Source organism: Capricornis sumatraensis, chromosome 7 (assembly GCF_032405125.1).
Source record: "Capricornis sumatraensis isolate serow.1 chromosome 7, serow.2, whole genome shotgun sequence".
Classification (NCBI taxonomy): Eukaryota; Metazoa; Chordata; class Mammalia; order Artiodactyla; family Bovidae; genus Capricornis; species Capricornis sumatraensis.
Genome location: NC_091075.1, coordinates 100,688,470 through 100,711,197, shown reverse-complemented (window position 1 = coordinate 100,711,197; position 22,728 = coordinate 100,688,470). Strand labels below are relative to the sequence as shown.

General features: G+C 44.0%; 1 protein-coding gene across 1 annotated transcript in view; it reads right to left on the bottom strand.

Moving 5' to 3' along the window:
• Nucleotides 1–18,813, bottom strand: part of GPAT3 (glycerol-3-phosphate acyltransferase 3) — a 64,553-nt gene extending 45,740 nt beyond the window's left edge. The window contains exons 1-3 of the mRNA XM_068975171.1: nucleotides 18,736–18,813; nucleotides 18,296–18,584; nucleotides 8,484–8,550 (exon numbers count right to left, since the gene is read on the bottom strand). Of these exons, the coding sequence (XP_068831272.1) occupies nucleotides 8,484–8,550; nucleotides 18,296–18,436 (208 nt within the window). The 5' untranslated portion in view covers nucleotides 18,437–18,584; nucleotides 18,736–18,813. The remainder of the gene's footprint in view (nucleotides 1–8,483; nucleotides 8,551–18,295; nucleotides 18,585–18,735) is intronic.
• Between the last annotated feature and the right edge of the window lie 3,915 nt (nucleotides 18,814–22,728).

The following is a 22,728-nucleotide window of genomic DNA, read 5'->3' as shown; positions in this document are numbered from 1 at the left end:
TTCTGCCAACCCAACAGAACGCATTTGTTGACCCTGTTATTTGGGATTAAGATAGAAGCAAAAGTTCTGCTGCAATAAATGTTCTATTTTCCTGATTTCCACATGGTTCATATATCTATGATAGAGTAATTTGCCGTTTTCATTGTGAGTAATTTTCTATTAGTGTCTCGGTTATCAAGACTAAAAGTACTAAGCCAGAAGTACTGGAAATGTACTTGCAGCCTCTTGAGAAACGTGAATGAGAAAACCTACCATCATTTCCATCATTATATCCCTCAGTAGTTCAGAAATGTACAAAATAGCCAATACTGACTATAAAATGGGAGGACTTTAGCCCCATATATATAATCGTGGAATGAATTATATATTTATACCCATTTCAAGGCATCAATGGGGTAGAAGTAAGGACACTGTAATCAGCTGTCAATTGACACTGCAGAGAAACCAACAGGCATAGTTTCATTTTAACAACTAACATTTTAACATCTCATTCAATACACTGTCGACTCATATTTTGACTGACACACATTATTCATTGCTGTGGACATAACTAATCAGATTAAACAAGAAATTCTACAACACAAAAGTGTCCATAAAACTTTATCATCAAATGGACCATTAATTCAATTAAAATGTCAGTCTTAGGGTTTGGCATTTATGTACAGTAGCTTTAATCATAATGTGGAATAGTCTGAAAAGAGTCATTTCTTTAACATTTCTGTTGATGTCTAGAGATTGAAATGTTATGAGTTTCCTAGGAAGTGACAAAGCCAACACCCAGGAGAGGAGTCTCCATTTGTGCAAGAGTCACCTCAACCTTCAAAGGGAGAATCAGAGACGCTGACCAGACAGTCTGGTAAGGAAGGCATGGATTAGGGTAGGGAGTGGTGGCAAGGGGTTCTGAGTAGGAAAGACAAACTGAGATTCCTTTCCAGGCTGCCTTTGACTAGTGACGTGATCTGAAGCAAGTTACTTGAGCTTCTGCATCTATAGTTTTCTCATCCACAAAAGGAGGATTAAGAAAATGTTGTTTAGTTGCTAAGTCGTGTCTGACTCTTTTGAGACCTCATGGACTGTAGCCCGCCAGGCTCTTCTGTCCATGGGATTATCCGAGCCAGAATACTAGAGTGGGTTGCCATTTCCTTCTCCAGAGGATCTTCCAGACCCAGGGATCGATTCCACGTCTTCTGCCTTGCAAGGTGGGTTCTTTTTACCACTGAACCACATGGGAAGCCCTAACAAGACATTATCTTGACATAAACAATGTAAATAAAGTTTGCACCATGGAGTCAGTGTTTAACAAAGAGTGGTGATTATCATTATTATTGATAGGTTCTCATCTATAAGACAGAAACAGAATGGAAAAGCTTTGGTGTTTTGATCAGGGTTTTCTCTGTGGTATAGGGTGCCCAGAAGGGGTGCATGGGTGGGGAGGCTGGTTTTAGGAACGCTTCTAAAATAATAAGCTACATTTTAAATTTGATGAGTCCCCAGTGAGATGTCCACCGCTCCCAGAAGTAAAGAGAACTCTAAATAAACAGGAGACGTGCTCTTGAGTTGACTGTTTTATCATCTGATCCTACATTCTTTTCCCTCTCAAAGAATCCTTGAGTCTTCGTTTATACCCAGCTTTTTCAAATCTCATAATTCTGAAATGCAGATACCCTCTTCTAAACAACTGAGGGAATTGGGATGAAGAGAGCAAAATCATCAACAAGACTTCCAGCAGCTGAGGATTTGTTGTTGTTTAGTCACTAAGTTGTTTCTGACTATTTTCTGACCCCGTGGACTATAGCCTGCCAGGTACTTCTGTCCGTGGGATTTCCCAGGCAAGAATACTGGAATGGGTTGCCACTTCCTTCACCAGGGGATCATTCCAACCCAGGGAAGATCCTCTGTGTCAAACCTGTGTCTCCGGCATTGGCAGATTCTTTACCACTGAGCCACCCGGAAAACGTAGTCCAACTCTGTGATTCCATGGACTGCAGCCTGCTAGGCTCCTCTGTCCGTGGGATTTCCCAGGCAAGGACACTGGAGTGGGTTGCCATTAGATTAAAAATCTGCTTAGATTAGGTATTTTTTTTTTTATGGCTGATTCTTACTGATGTATGCCAGAAAACAAGAAAATTCTGTAAAGCAATTATCCTTCATTTAAAAAATAAATAAATTTTTTAAAAATAAATTTAAAAAAACCCTAACTTCACAGAAAATAGGGACAGGGCACAGGGCAAGTCATCCACTTTGTTACAGCTATATGAAAAGGAAAACAATCTTGAAAAATAATAGAGTATGTTTTATGGGCTAAAACATACTGGAAAAACTGGTTTCTTAGGCTAGGAGCCTTCCTCTCTGTGGCTCAAATTGCTCTTTTTCCACCCATCCCTCACCGCGCAGTTAAGACCATTAGTCTGCTCTGACGTCTTCTCTTTCCTGCCAGAACCACTCCATCCTGCTTACTCACTGTTGGCCAGAATTACATGCATAGTCATCTGTGTTCAGAGGTAAGTGAGTAAAGATTCCTCTAAAAGAGGAAGTCTATTTTCATCGGAAGACGAGGTGAACTTTGAAGGAAGATTCCCTCCACTCGTCTCTCCCTCTCCTTGAAGAACCTGCCGCCTCCTCTCCCACCATCCAGTGACCCCACTAACCCTGTGGTTTTCATGCCTTACCTCGAGCTCCATCTCCCCCCAAACCAGTCGCCACAAACTGGAGAAATCAAGTTCTGCTCCTTCGAGGGGCTACTGGTTAGAAAACTAAATAAATTATTTCAATGAGAGTGGGTACCAATAGGTTAACATATTATTCACTAAGAGAAGTGGAAGGCGGGGTGGGGGAGAAAGGGAGGATTTTGCCCCCAGGGGGACAGTGGGCAATATCCGGGTTGTCACATTAACAATGTGTTACTGTCACAGAGACCCAGAACCGTATGCAGGACCGCTCCCTGTAACAAGCAATGATTCAGCTTCAGAGAGGGCAGAGCCTTCATCTGGGGCTTCCCTGATGGCTCTGTTGGTAAAGAATCTGCCCACAATGCAGGAGACCCTGGTTCGATTCCTGGATCGGGAAGATCCCCTGGAGGAAGAAATGGCCACCCACTCCAGTACTCTTGCCTGGAGAATCCCATGGACGGAGGAGCCTGGTGGGCAGTATTCCATGGGGTCACGACGAGTCGGACACGACTGAGCGACTGAACACCAACAAAATGTCAGTAGTACTAAGGTTGTGAAACTCAGCTCTAACTCAGCTACTAGCGCCTCTGTTCCACAGGTTTAAGCTTAAATCCCAGGCACAGGGCATACTGACTAGAGGTGAATTTTGGAGCCTGAATCCTTCAGTCACACCCCTGAGATAAGTTTCTGTTTTCTATTCACATGAAACTAGTTCCGTTCATCAGACTACAGACTCTAGCTGAATGACTATTGATATTAATAACCTATTTGATTGGTTTTCTTAACATTTATGTTTAAAATACAAGTTTAACCAAAACATACGAGTTCAACAAAGAAAAGAAACCCACTGGCCTATCTGCTTCAGCTATTTTTTAAAGAAAAAATTATAGGTACAGTTAAAGCCCACCTCTCCATCTGACCTTCCTTCTAGCTGATGTATCATTTCCATAAGTATTTTATTACTAATCGACATACATCTACATAAATAAATAGTTTAAGGTACTTAAACTTATATCTGTTTAAGGTATTCAATTTTAAATGAATATTATTATACTGTACATTTATTTTCTCCCAACGTTGTTTGAGATTTGTCTATTTTGTTTTCTTCATGTAAATCCAGTTAATTCATTTTGATCGCCATACAGTATAAATAAAGCAGCTTACATAATCTTCCCTCCTCAGGAGTAAGTGGGTCACCTCCACATTTCCACGTTTCTATGCACTCATAATATGCCTCCTAACACATACATGCTGAGTTTGGATAGGTTCGCTATCACAGGAATCGAGGAGTTAAAGGGTAATAAGTAGGTCTTCAACTTTGCTGCTGCCGCTAAGTTGCTTCAGTCGTGTCCGACTCTGTGCGACCCCACAGACGGCAGCCCACCAGGCTCCCCCATCCCTGGGATTCTCCAGGCAAGAACACTGGAGTGGGTTGCCATTTGCCAAATTGTCCTCCAAAGTGTCGCTAAACTAAGTTGTCATTATAGCTCAGCAGTAAAGAATCCCACATGCCTTGTGGTACGGCAAGAAGAAAAAAAAATTGAGGTGAAATTTATCTAACACCAAATTCACTATTTTCAAGTGTCTAGTTCAGTGGTATTTAACTCATTCACAGTGTGCAGCTGCCCCTCTATCTGGTTCCAGAACATTTTCATTCCCACCAAGGGAGACTTGAACCCGTGAAGCAGTCACTCCTTACCCCCCACCCTACCCCCTGACTGTATTCTGTGTCTGTGGATTCATCTCTCCTGGTTGATTTATATAAATGGAATTACAGGGCTTCCCAGGTGGCTCAGTGGTAAAGAATCCACCTGCCAGGCAGGAGACCCCGGGTTCAATCCCTGGGTCAGGAAGATCCCCTCGAGAACGAAATGGCAACCCACTCCAGTATTCTTGCCTGGGAAATCCTATGGATAGAGGAGCCTGGTGGGTTACAGTCCACGGGGTCACACAGAGTTGGACACAACGGAGCAATGAAATAGCAACAACAACTACTACTAATAATAGTGTTGTACTGGTATCAATATGGTTAGTCAGTTCTCACAAAAGAATTCCAAATGTGAATGAAATTAGTGGGAGACATTAGTCAGGCTGAATTCTCCTTGAACAGGTCCATCAGAAGCTTCACCACAGTATTTTGTCCTTTGTGTATGTTTGGGAGAAGGGAGAGGTGGAGTTGGGGTGCTGAGGGGCAAGAGATGTCGGAGAGAAGAAAAATTTAGCCCAGGGGCTTAATTAACGGTAAGCCACGTGACCCCAAATCCTTGCTGGAACAGAGCAAGGTGGAGGACCGGAGGAGGCAAGTGTGTTTCCCCACTGACGATAATGCTGAGTCAGGCCAGCAACACGCGCACCAGAGAACAAGGCCAGCAACACATACGAGGGAACACAGCAGGTGTGAGCCACAGCCTCTACGCATTTTGTTTGTGACTCACTCCCCAGGTAAGGGCAACTGCAGGCCCTTAATTCCTGCCTGTCAACATTCAGTTGCTAATCATCACGGTATCCTAGCACCACAAGGCAATTACAGTGGAATTTATCTTGAGTCACGAAAATGACATAATTAATGACATTCATTTCAGTGACAATCACAGTTTCTGACAGTCTAAATCCTGGAACTCAGATACCCAAAGAAAGAGGCGAGTGGCTTCTTATAGTCCAAAGGTCCCTTCCACTATTTACAACAGAGTAAAATAAGTTGTTGAAAATCACGTTCCAGGGTTCCAAGGAGATGCATGTGTCCTATGGCTACAGCACAGCTGATGCAAAGAAACCAAGACTCTTTTCTTAGTTTACCTTCCAGCACATCGGCTCTCAGGGCAGAAAAACTAGGTTAGAGGGCAACTCTGTACTCTCCACTTAAGATGAATGCTTCCTTTATAACATAGTTACTTGAAGGGAGGAGAAAATTGACATTCACCACTGTTTTAACACTAACCCTAACCTAGAAGAGGAATGTACAATGATAGAGCTTCTTAAAGAGCCTCTTCATGATTATATTTAAAGCTCAATGAGTTAAGACCGTGTTTTAATAAAAGTCATAGTAGAGTACAGTCAAGGACGGCAATGAAGTATTTAAGCACAAAGATAACACTTGCCAAAGTTCAGCTTTCAATCAGCTTATTCAATAAAGGCACAGAAAAAACACTGGGGTGGCCAAAAAGTTCATTTGTGTTTTTCCATAAGCCGGTACAGAAAACCCGAAAGAAGTTTTGTGGCCAACCCAATACAGTACAAGAGGGGTTTAAATGGAGAGGGAGACTTGAAAAGTGTTTCCAAAAATGCGTTTCACCAAGTAAGAGCGGCAGAGAGAATTTTGGGATGCAGAAAATAAATATAACTCTCATCCCTGTTTAGCTCATCTCTTCCTCTCGGTTCCCCAAACCTTTCATCAGCACCACATCATTCGGACATCTCAAAATCATACCCGCACCCCCGGGCTGTGGCCTGCCAGTGACCCTTGCCTAAACTCTGCCCGGCTCAACCCTGACTTGTGCTCCAGTTGGCTGTGGGACAGAGACAGGATGCTCCAAAGGCAGGAGATTGCACCAGCCAGACACACAAGTGCTCAAGGTTTCATCACCCTCTGCCTCTGTCTAAGGACTGTGACACTACCTCCCAGCTGACTCCAAGCACCAGAATGTATCCACAGGGGACACACCCTGCCACCAGGCGACCCAAGCAGGACATAAGTCAGGAGGAGAGGGGCATACCAAGCACAGTTGTGGGGTTAACAGAGATGAAAGCAGCACATGGCAGAGCCTACATGAGATCTCACGTCATCCTCTGCTGATGCAGCTATTTTAGCATTTCTTGCAGTGGGCTGTCAGATGCCCGTCTCCCCACAGGAACCGTGTCTTAATCACCTATGGATCCATTGTCCACCTCACTGGCAACAAATGCTTGGTCTCTGCAATAGTCAATTCCTAACTGCACAGGCTGAAAAGGAAGAGCAGCCACTCTGAAGGAAACAGGATAAATTTTGTAGACATCGAAAGTGTTTGATGACATCAAAAGAGTCAACAGATGACTCTCAACCATTGTGATGTGTATTTTCCCCTCCTGCTCACTCCCACTGTCTCCTGGAGGTACCCAGGAAAAGGCAAAGATCAAAGTCAGAAAAGAAAAGAGCATGACAAAAATAAATAAATCCAAGTGGAAATATTCATTTCCGTTAGGCTGAAAAAACTAAAACAGGGAGTTCCCTGGCGGCCCAGGGGTTGAAAATCTGCCTTCCAACGCAGGGGACTCGGGTTCGACACCCTGGCCCGGGAACTAAGACCTCACACGCCTTGGGACAACTAAGCCTGTGTGCCTCAACTAGAGAGGCCTAAGTGCTACAACAAGGCCAAAAACAAATAATTTTTACAAAACTAAAACAATGCTGCAAACACCCTTACCTAGTGACTTTAATCTTCTTAACTACCAAATTGAAACACTTTGTGCTCTTTTAAATTCATGGCCCAAGATATGGGCCGCCACCACCCCAATCTATAGGGTCCCAGAGAATTTCATCTAAGGTCAACAACAGCCCAAAGTCTCACCAAGTGCAACAAAATATTAGCAATAAAGTTTCTTCTTTCCTTAAATCACAGGACACACATTTAAAGAGAACCCAGAAAAAAAAGTTAGTAGGTCGTTTCGTCGCTATCAGAGAGGGTATCCGGCAATAAAAAGAGGATCAAGTATAGCCGGAAATACCCAATCTTGGTAAAAATGTTATCGGTGCTAATCCTTTAGTGTTTACATAGACAACACAAAGCTCACTAGTTGCTTCAATCATTAGAACACAGCAATCTAATTATACAAAAATGCACAGATATGTTCCTTCAAATTCTTTATTTCCAAAATGCACTATAATTTCTACAGTTCCTTAGACAAGCCTTCAGAAGACAAATTCCATCTAGTGTAATTCCATCTACAATTCCTTAGACAAGCCTTCAGAAGATAAACTCCATGGAATTGAAGGCAAATTCCATTCCATCTAGTGAAGTGTTTGACATTTTGACCATGTTGAACCCTAAATCAGATGGGCACAATATTGTTTCTATACATTATTTTTGGAAAACACATACAGCCTAATTCTTTTAATTAAATCAAGGGTTTATTTCTTCATAATTTCATTGCCATTGCTTCCACAGAATTCTACTCCCCTATGAACCCCGTGTCTTAAAAAATTCTTAAAATTCTTAACTCACATGAAAGGGGTTTTGGGGACAAAGGAAAAACACACAAAAAGAAGCAAGGACTGGTCAGCTCGGTTGATTCAGTAACTCACTTCTAACAAAAACTAAGGGAGTGTGTCTTTACTATGGAATTTTCTGAGCCTTTATTACTAGACATTATTAGTAGCATGTGGTGACTCCCAAGCTTATATCACAAGGGAGGGTTTTTTTTCATGAATTACTAATTGGTTTTTAGCAGGAAATAATATTTTAAGGAACATACTTTGAGAACCAAAGTTAGAATAAAGTGCTAATGAAATCTCAAACATAGGTTTAACTTAACCCCAGGTAGTCCAATTAGTCCCCCTCTTTTTTTTCTTAAGACCATTTAAATACCATGGGCAACCACTTTTAAATGCATACCTTTAGAAATACCCTGTAAGAACACACAGATGAACCAGCATGGTATGACTACAGTGAAAAGTCATCCAGAACTCAGAAGGCTGCTATTTTGCATAAAGGACAGAATTATGAACAATCCAAGGCCCAGAACATGCACTATTTTGGGTATATTTCAAATTCAAGTTGTGTAGAAACATATCTACCCAATCTGGATATTTTAACCATCATAATGAAAAGGGAGACTTACCGACAGAAGCTGAGTTTTTAAGGAGTGATTGCTTTGCAACTCCTGTTTCAATTCGTAATGTGGCCCACTGTTGAAAACACAAGAAGTTATGAATGCAAAATGTGCCACAGACAGGACACAACATAGTTAAACCATGCTTAAATAACATGAAATTAATCATTAAGCCCTCATGCTATCTGAATTGAAGAGATATCCCACTGAATCTCTGATATAATAGCATTCCAAGTCCCAGGTATACTCTTATATTAGTTACCAATAATTCCCAAATAAAAATGAGGAAAAGATCATGTTTACCTTATTAAAACTCACACACACACCTGGTATCCAATAAATTACTCCTTGAAAAGGTCAGGAAGTATGAAGGACAAGAGCACAGACTATAGCATCAACTCTGTCTGGGTGTAAAATTACTTAATTCCTCTCAGCCTCAATTTCCTCATCTGTTAAATGAGGATAATAGTTCCTATCCCATACGGTTGCCAAGAGGATTAAATGAGATTAATACATGTAAAGACATAAACACAGGACACAAAGAGTATTATTTTCATAACAAATTAGGCATTCAAGGATGAGACATTCTCCAAGATGCCTAACTGCCTATATCAGACAGAAGCTTGCAGCAGGACTATTGTGAGACTTGGAAAGTTGGAAAGGAATCCATGAAGTCACTGAGGAGACTGGTGAAGACATATACACACTGCTATACATAAAATAAATAACTAACAAGGACCTGCTGTATAGCACAGGGAACTCTACTCAATACTCTGTAAATGGCCTATTTTGGGAAAAGAATCTAAAAAATGTGAAAAAAAAAAAATATATATATATAACTGATTCACTATGCTATACATATGAAGCTAACACAACATTGTAAAGCAACTATATATACACCAATAAAAAATTTTAAAAACAACAAAGAAACAAAAGTTTTTTAAAAAATCTGCCCATGAGGTCAGTTACCTACTAAGATAAAGAAAATATTATGATTAAGAGGAACCAGTTTTGAGAGAATTTAAGAACAGAAAAGATTAACTCCAAGAAATATAGCAAGGTGTGATTTGCTCTTTTCTTTTTTATACTTTTTTAACCAAATCATCTACCATTAACATCACAGTTCAAGAGCAGCAAGTGAACTCTTTTGACAGCATTCCAGAAAACCCAATGGCTACCATCTTCAGTTGAGAAAGGATCAATTAAAATATCATCTAGATAATTACAATTCTAGAAGCTAACAGTGCCTAAACTGACTCGGGGAGGTAGGAGAAGAGCAAAACAAGAAGTGAAGGTCACTGTAATAATTATAATTAAGAGTTCAGCACCTTTGAAGGGGCAAAAAGACAGGATTTGTTAAGCATGTCAAGGCAAAAACCTGTTATTGGGACTTTCCTGGTCGTCCAGTGGTTAAGAGTTCACCTTCCAGTGCAGGAGACTCGAGTTCAACCCCTGGTTGGGGAACTAAGATCCCACATGCTGCAGGGCAACTATGCCTGCATGCCATAACTGGAGAGCTCGAGCACTCCAACTGCTGAGTCCACAGGAAACAAGAGAATCCTGCGCACCTCAACAAAGACCCAGCATAATCCCCTTGCAAAATACAAACAAATGAAAAAACACACTTCAGTTATTGCAGGGCTTGAAGGGATTAAGCAGAAGGATAAAAGGGTTTTGTTTTTTTTTTCTTAAAATAAATAAGAAAATAAGTGTTAGAGAATAAATAACCTAAAACATGTACATGAAGGTCAAGAAGTAGGGCATAACCTGACTGTATCAGGACCCTTGCACCACATCCCAAACAGCAAAGCAGGAACATGCCATTTGTGCCTAGAAAACAGCCTATAAATAGATGCCTAATCTTCCCGGCTTCAAGCGGCAAGTTGCAAATGATAACAGGCTCAGAGTCTTAATTTGGTTTCGTCCTTTTCTCCCCCTTGCTGATCTCAGGCAAGAATTCTCAAATTCTGGACTTTTATGCTCCCATCTTGTCTCAGTAGAGATGAAGGTTTATTTCCGTGTGTGTGTGTGTGTGTGTGTGTGTGTGTGCTTTGTGACCACACACAAGGTCCAATGCTTTGTGACCTCATAGACTGTAGCCTGTCAAGCTTCTCTGCCCATGGGACTTCCCAGGCAAGAATCCTAGAGTAGGTTGCCATGCCCTCCTTCAGGGTTCTTTCCAACCCGGAGATCGAACCCATGTCTCCAACATGTCTCCTGCACTACAGGAAGATTCTTTCCTACTGAGCCACTGGGGAAAGGTTTTTCACTTTACAGTCTTGGTACCTATCATTGGTTGTTAAGTAGACTAAAGATATGATTAAGATAAAATTTTGTAAATAAACATTCATCCTTATCTTGGAGCTCTTTTTTTTTTTTAATGTGGGCATGTGCTTTTGAGTATTATATAAGTGGGAATTACCTTAGACTAGGACAATCAGTTCATGCTGACAGGATGGAAAATATCGGTATCGCATGACTGTTATGAGCTGAACTGTACAAATTCATGTGTTAAAGCCCTAACCCCCAGTACCTCAAAATGTGGCTGTATTTGAAAACTGAGTCTTTAAAGAGGTGACTAAGTTAAAAAGAAGCCCTTACGGTGAAGCCCTAATCCAGTATGACTGGTATCCTTATACAAACAGGGAGAACTAGGGACACATATACACAAGACAGACCATCCAGGTCACTACCTACAAGACGGCACCATCTACAAGCCCAGGAGAGAGGCCTCAGAAGAAATCACATCTGCTGACACCTTGATCTTGGACTTCTAGCTTCCAGAACTGTGAGGGAATAAATTTCCATGGTTTAAGCTACCGAGTTTATGGGATTCTGCTACGGCAACAAACTAATATGGGTACTCTGCTCCAGTAGCATGACGTGCTCCAGGTCTGTCATCACCCGAGGTTTAGAACAAAGCCCCTCTCCTAAAATGCTAGCTCCAAAGTCTGTCCTCCAAAACACACTTACTGTGTTCAAGACGAGCACAGTTTTTTGCTTTTGCTTTTAATGACTATTTATGTATTTAGCGGTGTCTGGTCTTAGTTGTGGCACATGGAATCTAGTCCTCTGACCAGGGGTCAAACCTAGCCCCCTGCATTGGGAGCAAGCAGTCTTAGGCACTGGACCACCAGGGAAGTCCTGACAACTTTCAGTCAGGTTGTCATTTCACTTAATTTCAAAATCCTCTTGAAAGAAAATAAGTAGCTGTCCACAATTCATAGTAAAGAAATGGGTAAGCCTAATGTTTCAAGCTTGGGCCAAAATTTGCAAAAACGTGGCACTATCAGCTAGGCAATTCAACTTCCAGTTTCCATGCTAAAAAGACATGTAATAATTAACTAAGGAGAGGGAAAGGAAGAAGGAAAAAATGAACAAAACTGTAGCTCAGAGGGTAAAGTGTCTGCCTGCAATGCAAGAGACCTGGGTTCGATCCCTGGGTTGGGAAGATCCCCTGGAGAAGCAAATAGCAACCAACTCCAGTATTCTTGCCTGGAAAATCCCATGGATGGAGAAACCTCGTAGGCTACAGTCCGTGGGATGGCAAAGAGTTGGACCCGACTGAGCGGCTTTACTTTCAAAAGGTTAGGCCTACTCAATGGCTGGCCATCAACTGTAGCAAAACAAAACGGTCTCTTGGCAGAGTAAGAACTCAGGCTCTAGATTCAAGTTAAATGCTGATTCTACCACTGACAGCTGTATGCCACTGTCCAGTCAACTCACCTCTCTGAACCTTCTCTCCTCAGTTTATCAGTGGGAATAACACACCCTATCCCAGAGAGGTGCTGTGGAATGAAGTTAAGTAAGAAGCACATTGCTTTGGTAGTTTTCTTTTATTGTCACTTAATGGCTCAGCGGGTAAAGAATCCGCCTGCAATGCAAGAGACACAGGAGCCGCGACTGGATCCCTGGGTGGGAAAGATCCCCTGGAGGAGGGCATGGCAACCCACTCCACTATTCTTGCTTGGAAAATCCTATGGACAGAGGAGCCTGGTGAGCTACAGTCCGTGGGGTCACAAAGAGTCAGACACAACTGAGCGACTAAGCGCACTCTGTCATTAACAGTCATGGCCTTCTAGAAGATTTACTGTATTTCCAACACCAGGGGTAATACCTGAGTGTTATAACAACAGAAGTGTTAACCGCCTGAAATTATTGACCAGAAAAATAACTAGTGAATGGAGGAGACGGTAAGGGAAAGAATAGTAACTAAAATACAAGGCAGGAGTAGTCTGCTCTGAATATGTGTGCTGACCCATCAGATCTGAAGGTAGATTAATTCTTGGCTACATAAGAGCAAACACACACACACACAACCAATGAGTGTTCCAATCCAAACTCCACTAAGACTTGAGCACCTAGTGTATATTAAGGGCTTTCATTCACTTCTCCTCATTCAATCTGCACAATAACTCTGTGAGCTATATTCCTAAATACACAGGAAGAAACTAAGGTGGAGATATTTCAATGACCTGCCCAAGGTTACAACGCCAGAAATTTGGAGGCAGCTGTTCATGTGTCCAACTTATTCTTCAAAAGTTGAGGGGAAAATTAAGTCCATTAACATTTATTTTTATCTATCTATTGCTTGCTGGATGGCATCACGGACTCGATGGATGTGGGTCTGGGTGAACTCCGGGAGATGGTGATGGACAGAGAGGCCTGGTGTGCTGCGATTCATGGGGTCGCAAAGAGTTGGACACGACTGAGCAACTGAACTGAACTGACTGCTTGCAATATCTGGTTAGATTCAGCAATTTATGTATCACTCCCCTGCATCTTTTTCTCCATTAATCCTATATTCTCTTTCCATTCTTTATTTCCCTCTAATTGTGAACTTCAGGCCAACAAATAACAGTCCTTAGGCCAATTAATAACAGGCATCATTAACCCTTCCTGGTTGAAAATAGCATAATTCAACCTTTAATCCATGCTCCTGTTTGATAAACATAAAAAACTCATATTCTCTTCCAGAGATCTAAATATATATTAATACACCCTACCAGACAGATGGACTATGCATTCCCTCAGTCAGAAGTTTTACTTTTCATAGTTTGTACTCCTAAAACAACTTTCTCCAATATAAAGTCATAATATTGACACATCTACTTCCTAAACATTACTATATACCCCTAGAAAATCACTGGTTTAGAGGGACTTCTCTGGTGGTCCAATGGCTGACTCTGCGCTCCCAATAGAGGGGGCCTGGGAGTTTGCATGCCATGACTTAGCCCTGGCAAAGCCAAATATATAAATAAATAAAAATAAAAACTACAAAAAAACAAACAGAAGTGAAGAAAATCACTGGTTTAGAGAATCACTCACTTACTCTATGATAAGAATTCAAGCCCTGTTTTTCAAGTAGTTTGCCATATCAAGGACTTATGAATACACATAAAGATATTCAGCAATGCAGAAGGCAGCATTCAGCAGGTACTTAATAAATAATTATTACCTGAACTGGAAAGCTAAGAAGAGTCCTCAGCTGGCTGAGTTATTTGACAACTAGTTGTTTTCATAGTCAGCTCTTCTGACGATTACCCCCTCACACTGCAACTTCCAGAATTTGAGTTTATGGTCACAAAAAAGCTACCCATTGTCAAGAAAACTTATCAAAGTAAACACACAATGTATAAAACTAAACAACCTTTTAAAATGGTATGTAAACTGTAACCAAGGAAAACTGAGAAATACTCAATTCTAATTAAAGAGTCCAAAGAGGGATTTCCCTGGTGGTCCAGTGGCTGAGACTCCAAGCTCCCAATGCAGGGGGCCCAGGTTCAATCCCTGGTTAGGGAACTACATCCCACACGCAGCAACTAAGAGTTCGCATGCCGAAACTATTAATAAAAGATCCCACATGCTGCAATGAAAACCAAAGATCTCACATGCCACAGCTAAGACCCCTCGCAGCCAATTAAATTTTTTTAATTAATTAAATTAAATTAATATTTTTTTTAAAGAGTCCAAACAATATTCTTGGGGCTGTGTGTGCACTCAGTCTGTATGTTCAACTCTTTGGGACCCCAAGAACTACATATATAGCCAGCCAGGCTCCTCTCTCCATGGAATTTTCCAGGCAAGAATACTAGAGTGGGTTGCCATTTTCTACTCCAGGGGACCTTCCTAACCGAGGAATCGAACCCAAGCTTCTCAAGTCTCCTGCATTGGCAGACAGATTCTTTACCACAGGGCCATCTGGGAAGCCACATATTCTTGGGACTGGAAAGTAAAAGAAAGAAACCCCGGAGTCAGTTGAGAATATACTAAGGAATAATGAGCAACAGAAGGTCTGGACCTTGAATGGACTTTAACAAAGAGTAGAGTATTTGTCCAAATATAAAAAGTTTTAATATTAAACAATCAGCACAATCTTTAAGGGAATTATTCCCATAGTTGGCAGAAAAACAATCCACTATACCAACCTCTGCCTAACAAATGTCTTTCAAACACCAGATCCAGTCCTGGGCTTCCCTGATGGCCCAGGGCCCTCAATTAGTTAATTGAGAACTCAACTAGTTCTCAATTAATTTAGAATTAAATTAATTCTAAGCCTGTGCACTGCAACTACTGAATGGGCACACAGTAGGACCCATACTCCACAGTAAGAGAAACTTTCCCTGGTGGCTCAAAGGTTAAAGCATCTGCCTGGAATGTGGGAGACCAGGGTTTGATCCCTGGGTAGGAAAGATCCCCTGGAAAAGGAAATGGCAACCCACTCCAGTACTCTTGCCTGGAGAATCCAATGGAGGGAGGAGCCTGGTAGGTAGGCTACAGTCCATGGGGTCGCAGAGTCAGACACGACTGAGCGACTTCACTCACTCACATGCTGCAACTGAAGAAGAGCCCACCTACTGCAACAAAGACCCAGCAGCTGCAAGAAAGACCCAACGCAAATACAGGAAAAGCAAACTGGCATTCCTGAGTTCCACTAACAAGGAGTACATCTCTGAAATCTCTTCAAATCTAGATGGACAAAAATTAAAACGTGAGGCCCTGCCACACTGAAAGTCAGATCCGGGACTAGAGGTATCTCTTCAAAGTATAGAAGTTATTTGCCAAGCTAACAGCAACTAGAGGGCTTCCCCAGTGACTCAGTGGTATAAAGAATCCAAGAACTGTGTTCAGTCCCTGGGTTGGGAAGATCACCTGGAGGAGGAAATAGCAACCCACTCCAGTATTCTTGCTTGAAAAACCACATGGACAGAGGAGTCTGGCAGGCTACAGTCTATGAGGTCACAAAGAGTCAGATACTACTGAGCATGCAAGCACCCATGCACGCTACAGGGAAGGGCAGGCCAGGCTCCTTGACGTCTCTTTAGCTGTACCTGACTTACGCAAGCATTCAGGAGTCAGCACCTGGGAAGACAGAGTGTGCGATTTACTCTATTCTCACTTGGAGTGTCGGTTCCAAGAGATATTACTATGTGGGAGAACAGTTCGGTCATTTCAGAGTTCTAAGAGTGAACACCAGCTGAAAATAATCATCTGCTACAGGGAGATGATCTAAGGCAAGAGGCAGCTAGGAAATTCACATCTCTAGAAATTTATCTGTGACCATGTCCAAAGTGTGACGTCAACAAGGAAGGTTTGAGACTGAAATATCTCCCAAGTAGAAACAACAGAACTTTTAAAACATGAGGACTGATGAATAGTCAAATATAACTTAAAGACTAGACAGAAAATCAACCATAAAGTGCAACAAAAATGTGCAATAAAACAGATGAGTAGGTAGAAGAGATTTGCAGGAGATTAGTTGGTGGTTGGGGAGAAGGCAATGGTGCCCCACTCCAGTACTCTTGCCTGGACAATCCCATGGACCCAGCAGCCTGGTGGGCTGCAGTCCATGGGCTCACTAAGAGTCAGACACAACTGAGTGACTTGACTTTCACTTTTCACTTTCCTGCATTGGAGAAGGAAATGGCAACCCACTCCAGTGTTCTCGCCTGGAGAATCCGAGGTACAGCGGACCCTGCTGGGCTGCCGTCTATGGGGTCGCACAGAGTCGGACACAACTGAAGCGACTTAGCAGCAGCAGCAGCTGGTGGATGATCAACAGGTAATCTCCAGGTAGGAGATAAAAGATTAGAAATGTGTATCTGAAAGCCACTCTCCTGGCTGAGGGAGAAGAGCAAATAAAGCCAAGCCGTGGGCAGACAGAGAATAAGGGCAGAAAAATGAGAACCCACGTAAGAAGGTACTGTAAAGAATCCACCTGTCAATGCAGGAGACACAGAAGACTCAGGTTTGATCCCTGGGTCGGGAAGATCCCCTGGAAGAGGAAATGGCAAGCCACTCAGTATTCTTGCCTGGGAAACCACACGGACAAGCTACAGTCCGTGGAGTCACAAAGAGTTGGACATCACTGAGCAGGCATGTAGGCACATTAGAAGCTTCCTTCTGTAGCAGCTAGAGAAACAGGCATGTAAGATCCTCAGGGATAGAACCCGTGTCTCTTGCAGTGGAAGCATGTAGTCTTAACCACTGGACCACCAGGCAAGTCCCAATAATATTATTCTTTTAATAGCAGCAAACATTACACAGCACCTAACATGTCCAGATACCAATCTGAAGTGCTTGACATATTTTAACTCACTCAACTCACTTAACAACCCTATGGAAGTAGTTCTTATCGTTACTACTATCTTATAGATAAGGAACATGAGGCATAAGAAGTAGGTGAGTTCCCTCTTGAGAAGCAGAGCTGGGATTTTGGTACCAAGTCAAAGCAAATCTGTACCCAGAGTTTGCACTATTAACGTTTAGGCTACAGGCCCTCACTTCAGTTAGACTACTGTCTCCACTGCTTGATTCAAGCAAACCACTGAACTTCTTAGAGTTTCAGTGTCCTTACGTGTAAAGGGGGGGATAACATTTGCTCTCCCTACATCTGATGAGAGTCCACAGGGAACCCTCCATGACTTAATAAAACCCTGTATGAAGGGCAAGTTACAGTTGTTTCATCAGGGCCACTCCCATCTAACACCTTTCTTTGCAAAATTTGGAAAATAGGAGGGTAGGGAGAGCTGAAGTCAAAGAAAACATAGATTTTCAGTGACATGTCAAGTGCTATTGGCTAGATTAAATTTCCATGACTCCTAAAATATAATCAGATTTCTTTCTACCATCCATTCTTATCTGGGGCATAAACTTGATGCCTTTCTAGACGGGAAACCTTAGTCCACAGAAGGACCTCTGAAACCTGAGGTTGTACAAACTAAGGAGAATGAGGTGGCGGCTGCCTCGCTTAAAGAACATAAAGAAATATCGGTGATAAAAAAGGCGGTCGCGTTGTTACTGAAGTGAAGTGAAGTCGCTCAGTCGTGTCCGACTCTTCGCGATCCCATGGACTGTAGCCTGCAGCCTGGTAAGCTACAGTCCATGGAATTCACCAGGCAAGAACACTGGAGTGGGTTGCCATTTCCTTGTCCAGGGGATCTTCCCGACCCAGGGATCGAACCCAGGTCTTCTCATTGCAGGCAGACGCTTTAACCGTCTGAGTTACTAGGGAAGCGTTGTCATTGAGATGAGTAAAAATCATCATCATAATAACAGGGAGTGAGGGTCTTTCTACCTCCAACCACAGCAACAAAGTGGTCCAGTGGTCTCAGGATCCCTCCAACTCTGCAGGAGAAGCCGGGATACGGCCGAGGATAAACTAAAACGCACCTCCTTCCAGACCACTGACCTTCCTCCTGGTCTCCTGGCGTCTCCTCGGCTCTCTGCTCTAACCTTGTTCCCCATCGCCCCGGGTTCCCCTCCCCGCCCCCGCCAAAGCCCTCCGAGGAGGGAAGCGCAGCATCGCTCCACGGACTCACCTCTAAAGTTTTCACCAGGATCTTCATGTAGATCTCAGAGATGCCCAAAGACACCCCAAAGGCCGAAGGCAGGAGTATGAGGCCGAACACCAGAGTCAGCCAGGCGTAGAGGATCTGCCCGGCCAGCTCCGCGCCATCCATGGCTCAGCGCACCCCGACGGGGGTCCCCGGAGGAGGTCCGAGTGCGATGGCCGTCCCTGTCTCCAGGTAGTCCGAAGGCAACTCCGGGAGCAGCAGCGCCGGAGCCCGGCTCCCAGGAGTCAACGCCGCCGCCTCCCGGCACTCACCTCTGCGAGGGTAAAAAGAAGGAAAAAAAAGAACTTTCAGAAGGACAGCAATTTCCTTCCTTCCTCTTCGGGCTCCTCCTCGCCGCGGCCGATTAACTCCTTCTGAGCCAGAGGCCCAGGCCCCCCGCCGAAGCCGTCGCCTGGAGCGCAGACCTGGGAGCGAGCGCGGAGACACGCGAGCGCGGCGGGGAACCGGCTCCACCCCGGGTCCGATTTCCGCTGGGTGGCGATTGCGACAACTCCAGCGGTGACTCACGGAGGCCCTCCGGGACGAGGATCCCGAGGCGCACCGCACCGCACCGCCGCGGACCTGGCGCCCGGCCGAGGACTGCACCGCCGGCGGGCTGCGCGCGGACGCCGGGAGTCCCTATTTCTGCGTCCTGCCCTGGCCCCACCTCCTCCGCCACCCAACGGGGAGCCTCCAGGCGGGATCCACGCGGAAAGCGCCGCAGCCTCCCCGAGCGGCCTCCCGCCTTCGCCGCGCCCCGCCTCCCAGCACTCTCGGCGGAGGACCCTTTGGGAGCAGAATTTTCATCTGCAAAACGTTAGCCTTTTCTCAAGCCCAGAATGGACTACCGATGGGTCCGGGACGCTTGAGAAGGTCCTATTTGGGTATAAAACGACCTCTCGGCCGGGCTTTCAAGGCGGAGGTGGGGGGGGGGGGACGCCTCGGTTCCTCAGCTTCCAGGTCTCCCACACCTCCTTCTCCCCCCGCCCCCCATCACCTCCCTCTACTGCTGAGCCGCTGGGGAGAGACCTAGCCCATCTCCGGTGGGGAAAGCTTTTCACCGACCGCTCACCTCGCTCAGCAGCCGCGGCCCTGGCACAAAAATCCTTCCGCCCAGGGTCGCTCCCATCCTGGGGCAAAATTCCGACCACAGCTCCGCTCTCCTTTCACCCCCGACTCAAGGCACGGAAACCGCAGAAGAACGCCGGGCCCGCGCTGGCTTCACCCCGCGGACGCGCGCTGCCAGGGAATTCAGTCCCCGCACCGCCGTCTGGCTGGCCCTCCTTCGAACAACCGTGTAGGGGTATTGACTTCACTGCGGTTCAAGCCTTTTAGAAACCTGATCAGTTTTTAAGAATAAGCCGGAGAAGGGATGTTGAGACTGTGTAGTAGATGAGAAAATCAGGCTCCCCGGGATTTCCAGGTCGTCACTGAATGAGACCAAAAATCTCACAGCAGTCTCTTTTGGGTGTTATTTCAAGCTGTAAAAACGGGGAGGGCAAGAAAAACTGAATTCAGAGGGTTGATCGAAAATACTGCCAAGGAGGCTGCCGGGGCCTAAGGTGTAGCGGAACCTAGGAGCGGAAGGAAGGAGAATCCCCCAGCGAAGAATGTAAATATTCGGCCTTTGCACCTTTCTTCTGGTGAGTATCACAACCCCTTAACCTCCCACCCACCCACCCCCCGCCCCGCACCACCACTAAGAAGGAGCAAAGAAATGTAACTGGGTCCTAAAATTCAAGTTATGAATAAAGAAGTTTCACGCGCTTGGCTTCTCAACATTAAACCTCTGTTTGGTCTGCCATTTTATGAAAACAAGAAAAACAATTGCCGAAATCCTCACGAAGTCCTTGCTGGAAACAAACATATTTAATCCAAATCCTCAAAGATTATTTTGACTCAACACTATACATTCAAGCAAAACTCTTAAGCGCTCCTTTTATTTCCTCAAAGGAAGATGACTAAGGAACCCTGAGTGATTATACTGAAGTTTACCCAACAAGTCCCAGTGCAGGCAGCTTTGTTTAAGGATGGACTTTTTCTACCCATTGAGACCCAAAAGCTGAGCACCCACAATCTCCAATGATTTCTGTTGCTCATGACCAAATTTCATGAGCTGGGTTTGCTTCTTTTGTTTTGGGGGGCTTTTTTTTCCCACGGAAGAAGTATTGTCCCACAACAAAGTGGTAAAATGGCTATGATCTCGAGAGACCTCTGCCTGCAGCAGCTTGAGAAGGGTCTTCGGTTCCCTGCCAGAGATGGATGCCGTCCTCAGTGACAACCCTGGCTTCTCAGCTTTGCAGAAAATAATTCCCATTAAAGAAGGCAAGTGGTGAAACAAGTAAAGCCTTTGTTAGGAGGAAAAGAATAATGTGGATGAACACACAAGCGGGCTCAGAGAGTCACTGAGTTGCACCCTCCTGGCAGTTTTAATTACTTTTATGGGGCATTTCTTCCCTGTTTCCTCTGGCCAATCATTTTGATTTGTCTGGTCCTGCAACCATGTGTGCAGGCTCATTTCTTAGCAAAAATGGAGTCTAGTGAAGAGGCTCCTGTGTAGTTGATTATCACTTACTATGAGATGACGCCCCCTCCCTTTTTGGCCACCAAGCAGTCTTTCTGCGGATGTGTGATCTGGGAGGTCCCTTCGACTTGGAGAATAAGGAATATGTGGTCTTCCATGTTTTATCTGGACAAGACCCAGCTTCCTCCATCATTCTGTTTTTATAGAATTTCTGCTATTACAGAGTTTCTATCCAAAGCCTGGGGCTCATCTATCTCCTGCCTCAGCAACAAAGTAGAATTTGAAGGGTTTCGACTCCAGCACACAAATTTGAACAATTCATTTAGTCTTCTGTGCTTCAGTTTTCTCATCAGTAAAATGGATTCTTTTTAGGGTCAAATGTGATGATGAGTGTGAAATCATTTAGTAACAACAAAGCTCTATGTAGACATTGAAGGGGGCTTCAATGAGAGATATAAAAGATCATCTTTTTCTTGCCTGAAACACAGGAACCAAGATAGGCTCACTTTTGCAGTGATGGGGGAGGGAGAGGAGAGACAAGACATAGCAAGGGGTCTCCATGCTTTCTCAGCCTTCTCACTTCACTCCTTTCCTTGCACACCCTAAGGCTCTATCATTTAAACCTAGGAAGGATACTCCCTCCCGTGCTACACTTCAGACTCCCTTCACTGTCTTAGGGCTGCCATAACAAATTACCACAAACATAGTGACTTTGGTGGTGGTTTAGTCGCTAAGTCATGTCCAGCTCTTGCCACCGCATGGACTGTAGCCCACCAAGTTCCTCCGTCCATGGGGTTCTCCAGGCAAGAATACTGGAGTGGGTTGCCATTTCCTTTTTCAGGGGATCTTACCAACTTAGGGATTGAACCTAGGTCTCCTGCATTGCAGGCAGATTCTTAACTGACTTAGCCACCAAGGAAGCCCCCTAGTGACTAAACATAAATTTATTCTCTCAGGTCTAGAGGCCAGAAGTCTGAAATCAATGTGTCTGCAGAACCAAGCTCCCTCCAAAGGCTCCAGGGGCAAATTGTTCTCGCATCTTCCAGCTTCGTGGGTACTTCTCAGTGTTCCTTGGCTTGTGGCAGCATACCTGCTGCCTCAGTCTTCAAATGGCCTTTTCTTCTCTTATAAAGACACCCATCACCCCAGATTTAAGGCTCACTCTAATGCAGGATGATTTCCTTTTAAAAAATATTTCATTATTTATTTATTTGTTTGACTACTCTGGGTCTTAGTTGCAGCACCCTGGATTTTCGATCTTCAATTGCAGCACGTGGGATCTTCAGTTGCAGCATGTGGGACCTTTACTTGCAGCATGTGAGATCTAGTTCCCTGATCAGTTACTGAACCTAGGCCTGCTGCATTGAGAGCTCAGAGCTCAGCCACTGGACCACCGGGAAAGTCCCCAGAACAATTTCATCTTGAGATTCTTACTTGATCATATTTAATCTGCAAAGAACTTTTTTTCCAAATGAGTTCATGTTCACAGGTTAGAATTTGGGCATATCTTCTGGGAGGCTACAGTTCAACCCACTACTCCTACCATATCTATAAACCAGGGTTAATAACACCTATCTGGGCAGGTTGTTATTGGGATTTGAGATAATCCATTTAAACTTTAGCTGATAGTAAATACTCAATAATGAGGTTGTTCAGGACAATTCTGTCTTTACCTGTTCTGCCATACATTTTTAATAACACTTCCTTTCACTCTCAAAAAATGTCCTGGTTTGAGTGATAAATCCCACGGTTCCCTTATGTAATTTCTAAGATCCCTTCCAAGTCCTAAGATATTAAACTTTTTGATGAAACTGTCAAGTCCATGCATGACTCCTTGTCAACACCTGAGGCCAAGTGAAGTTGTATAGGAGAATGAAGAAAAGGGTTAGCATCC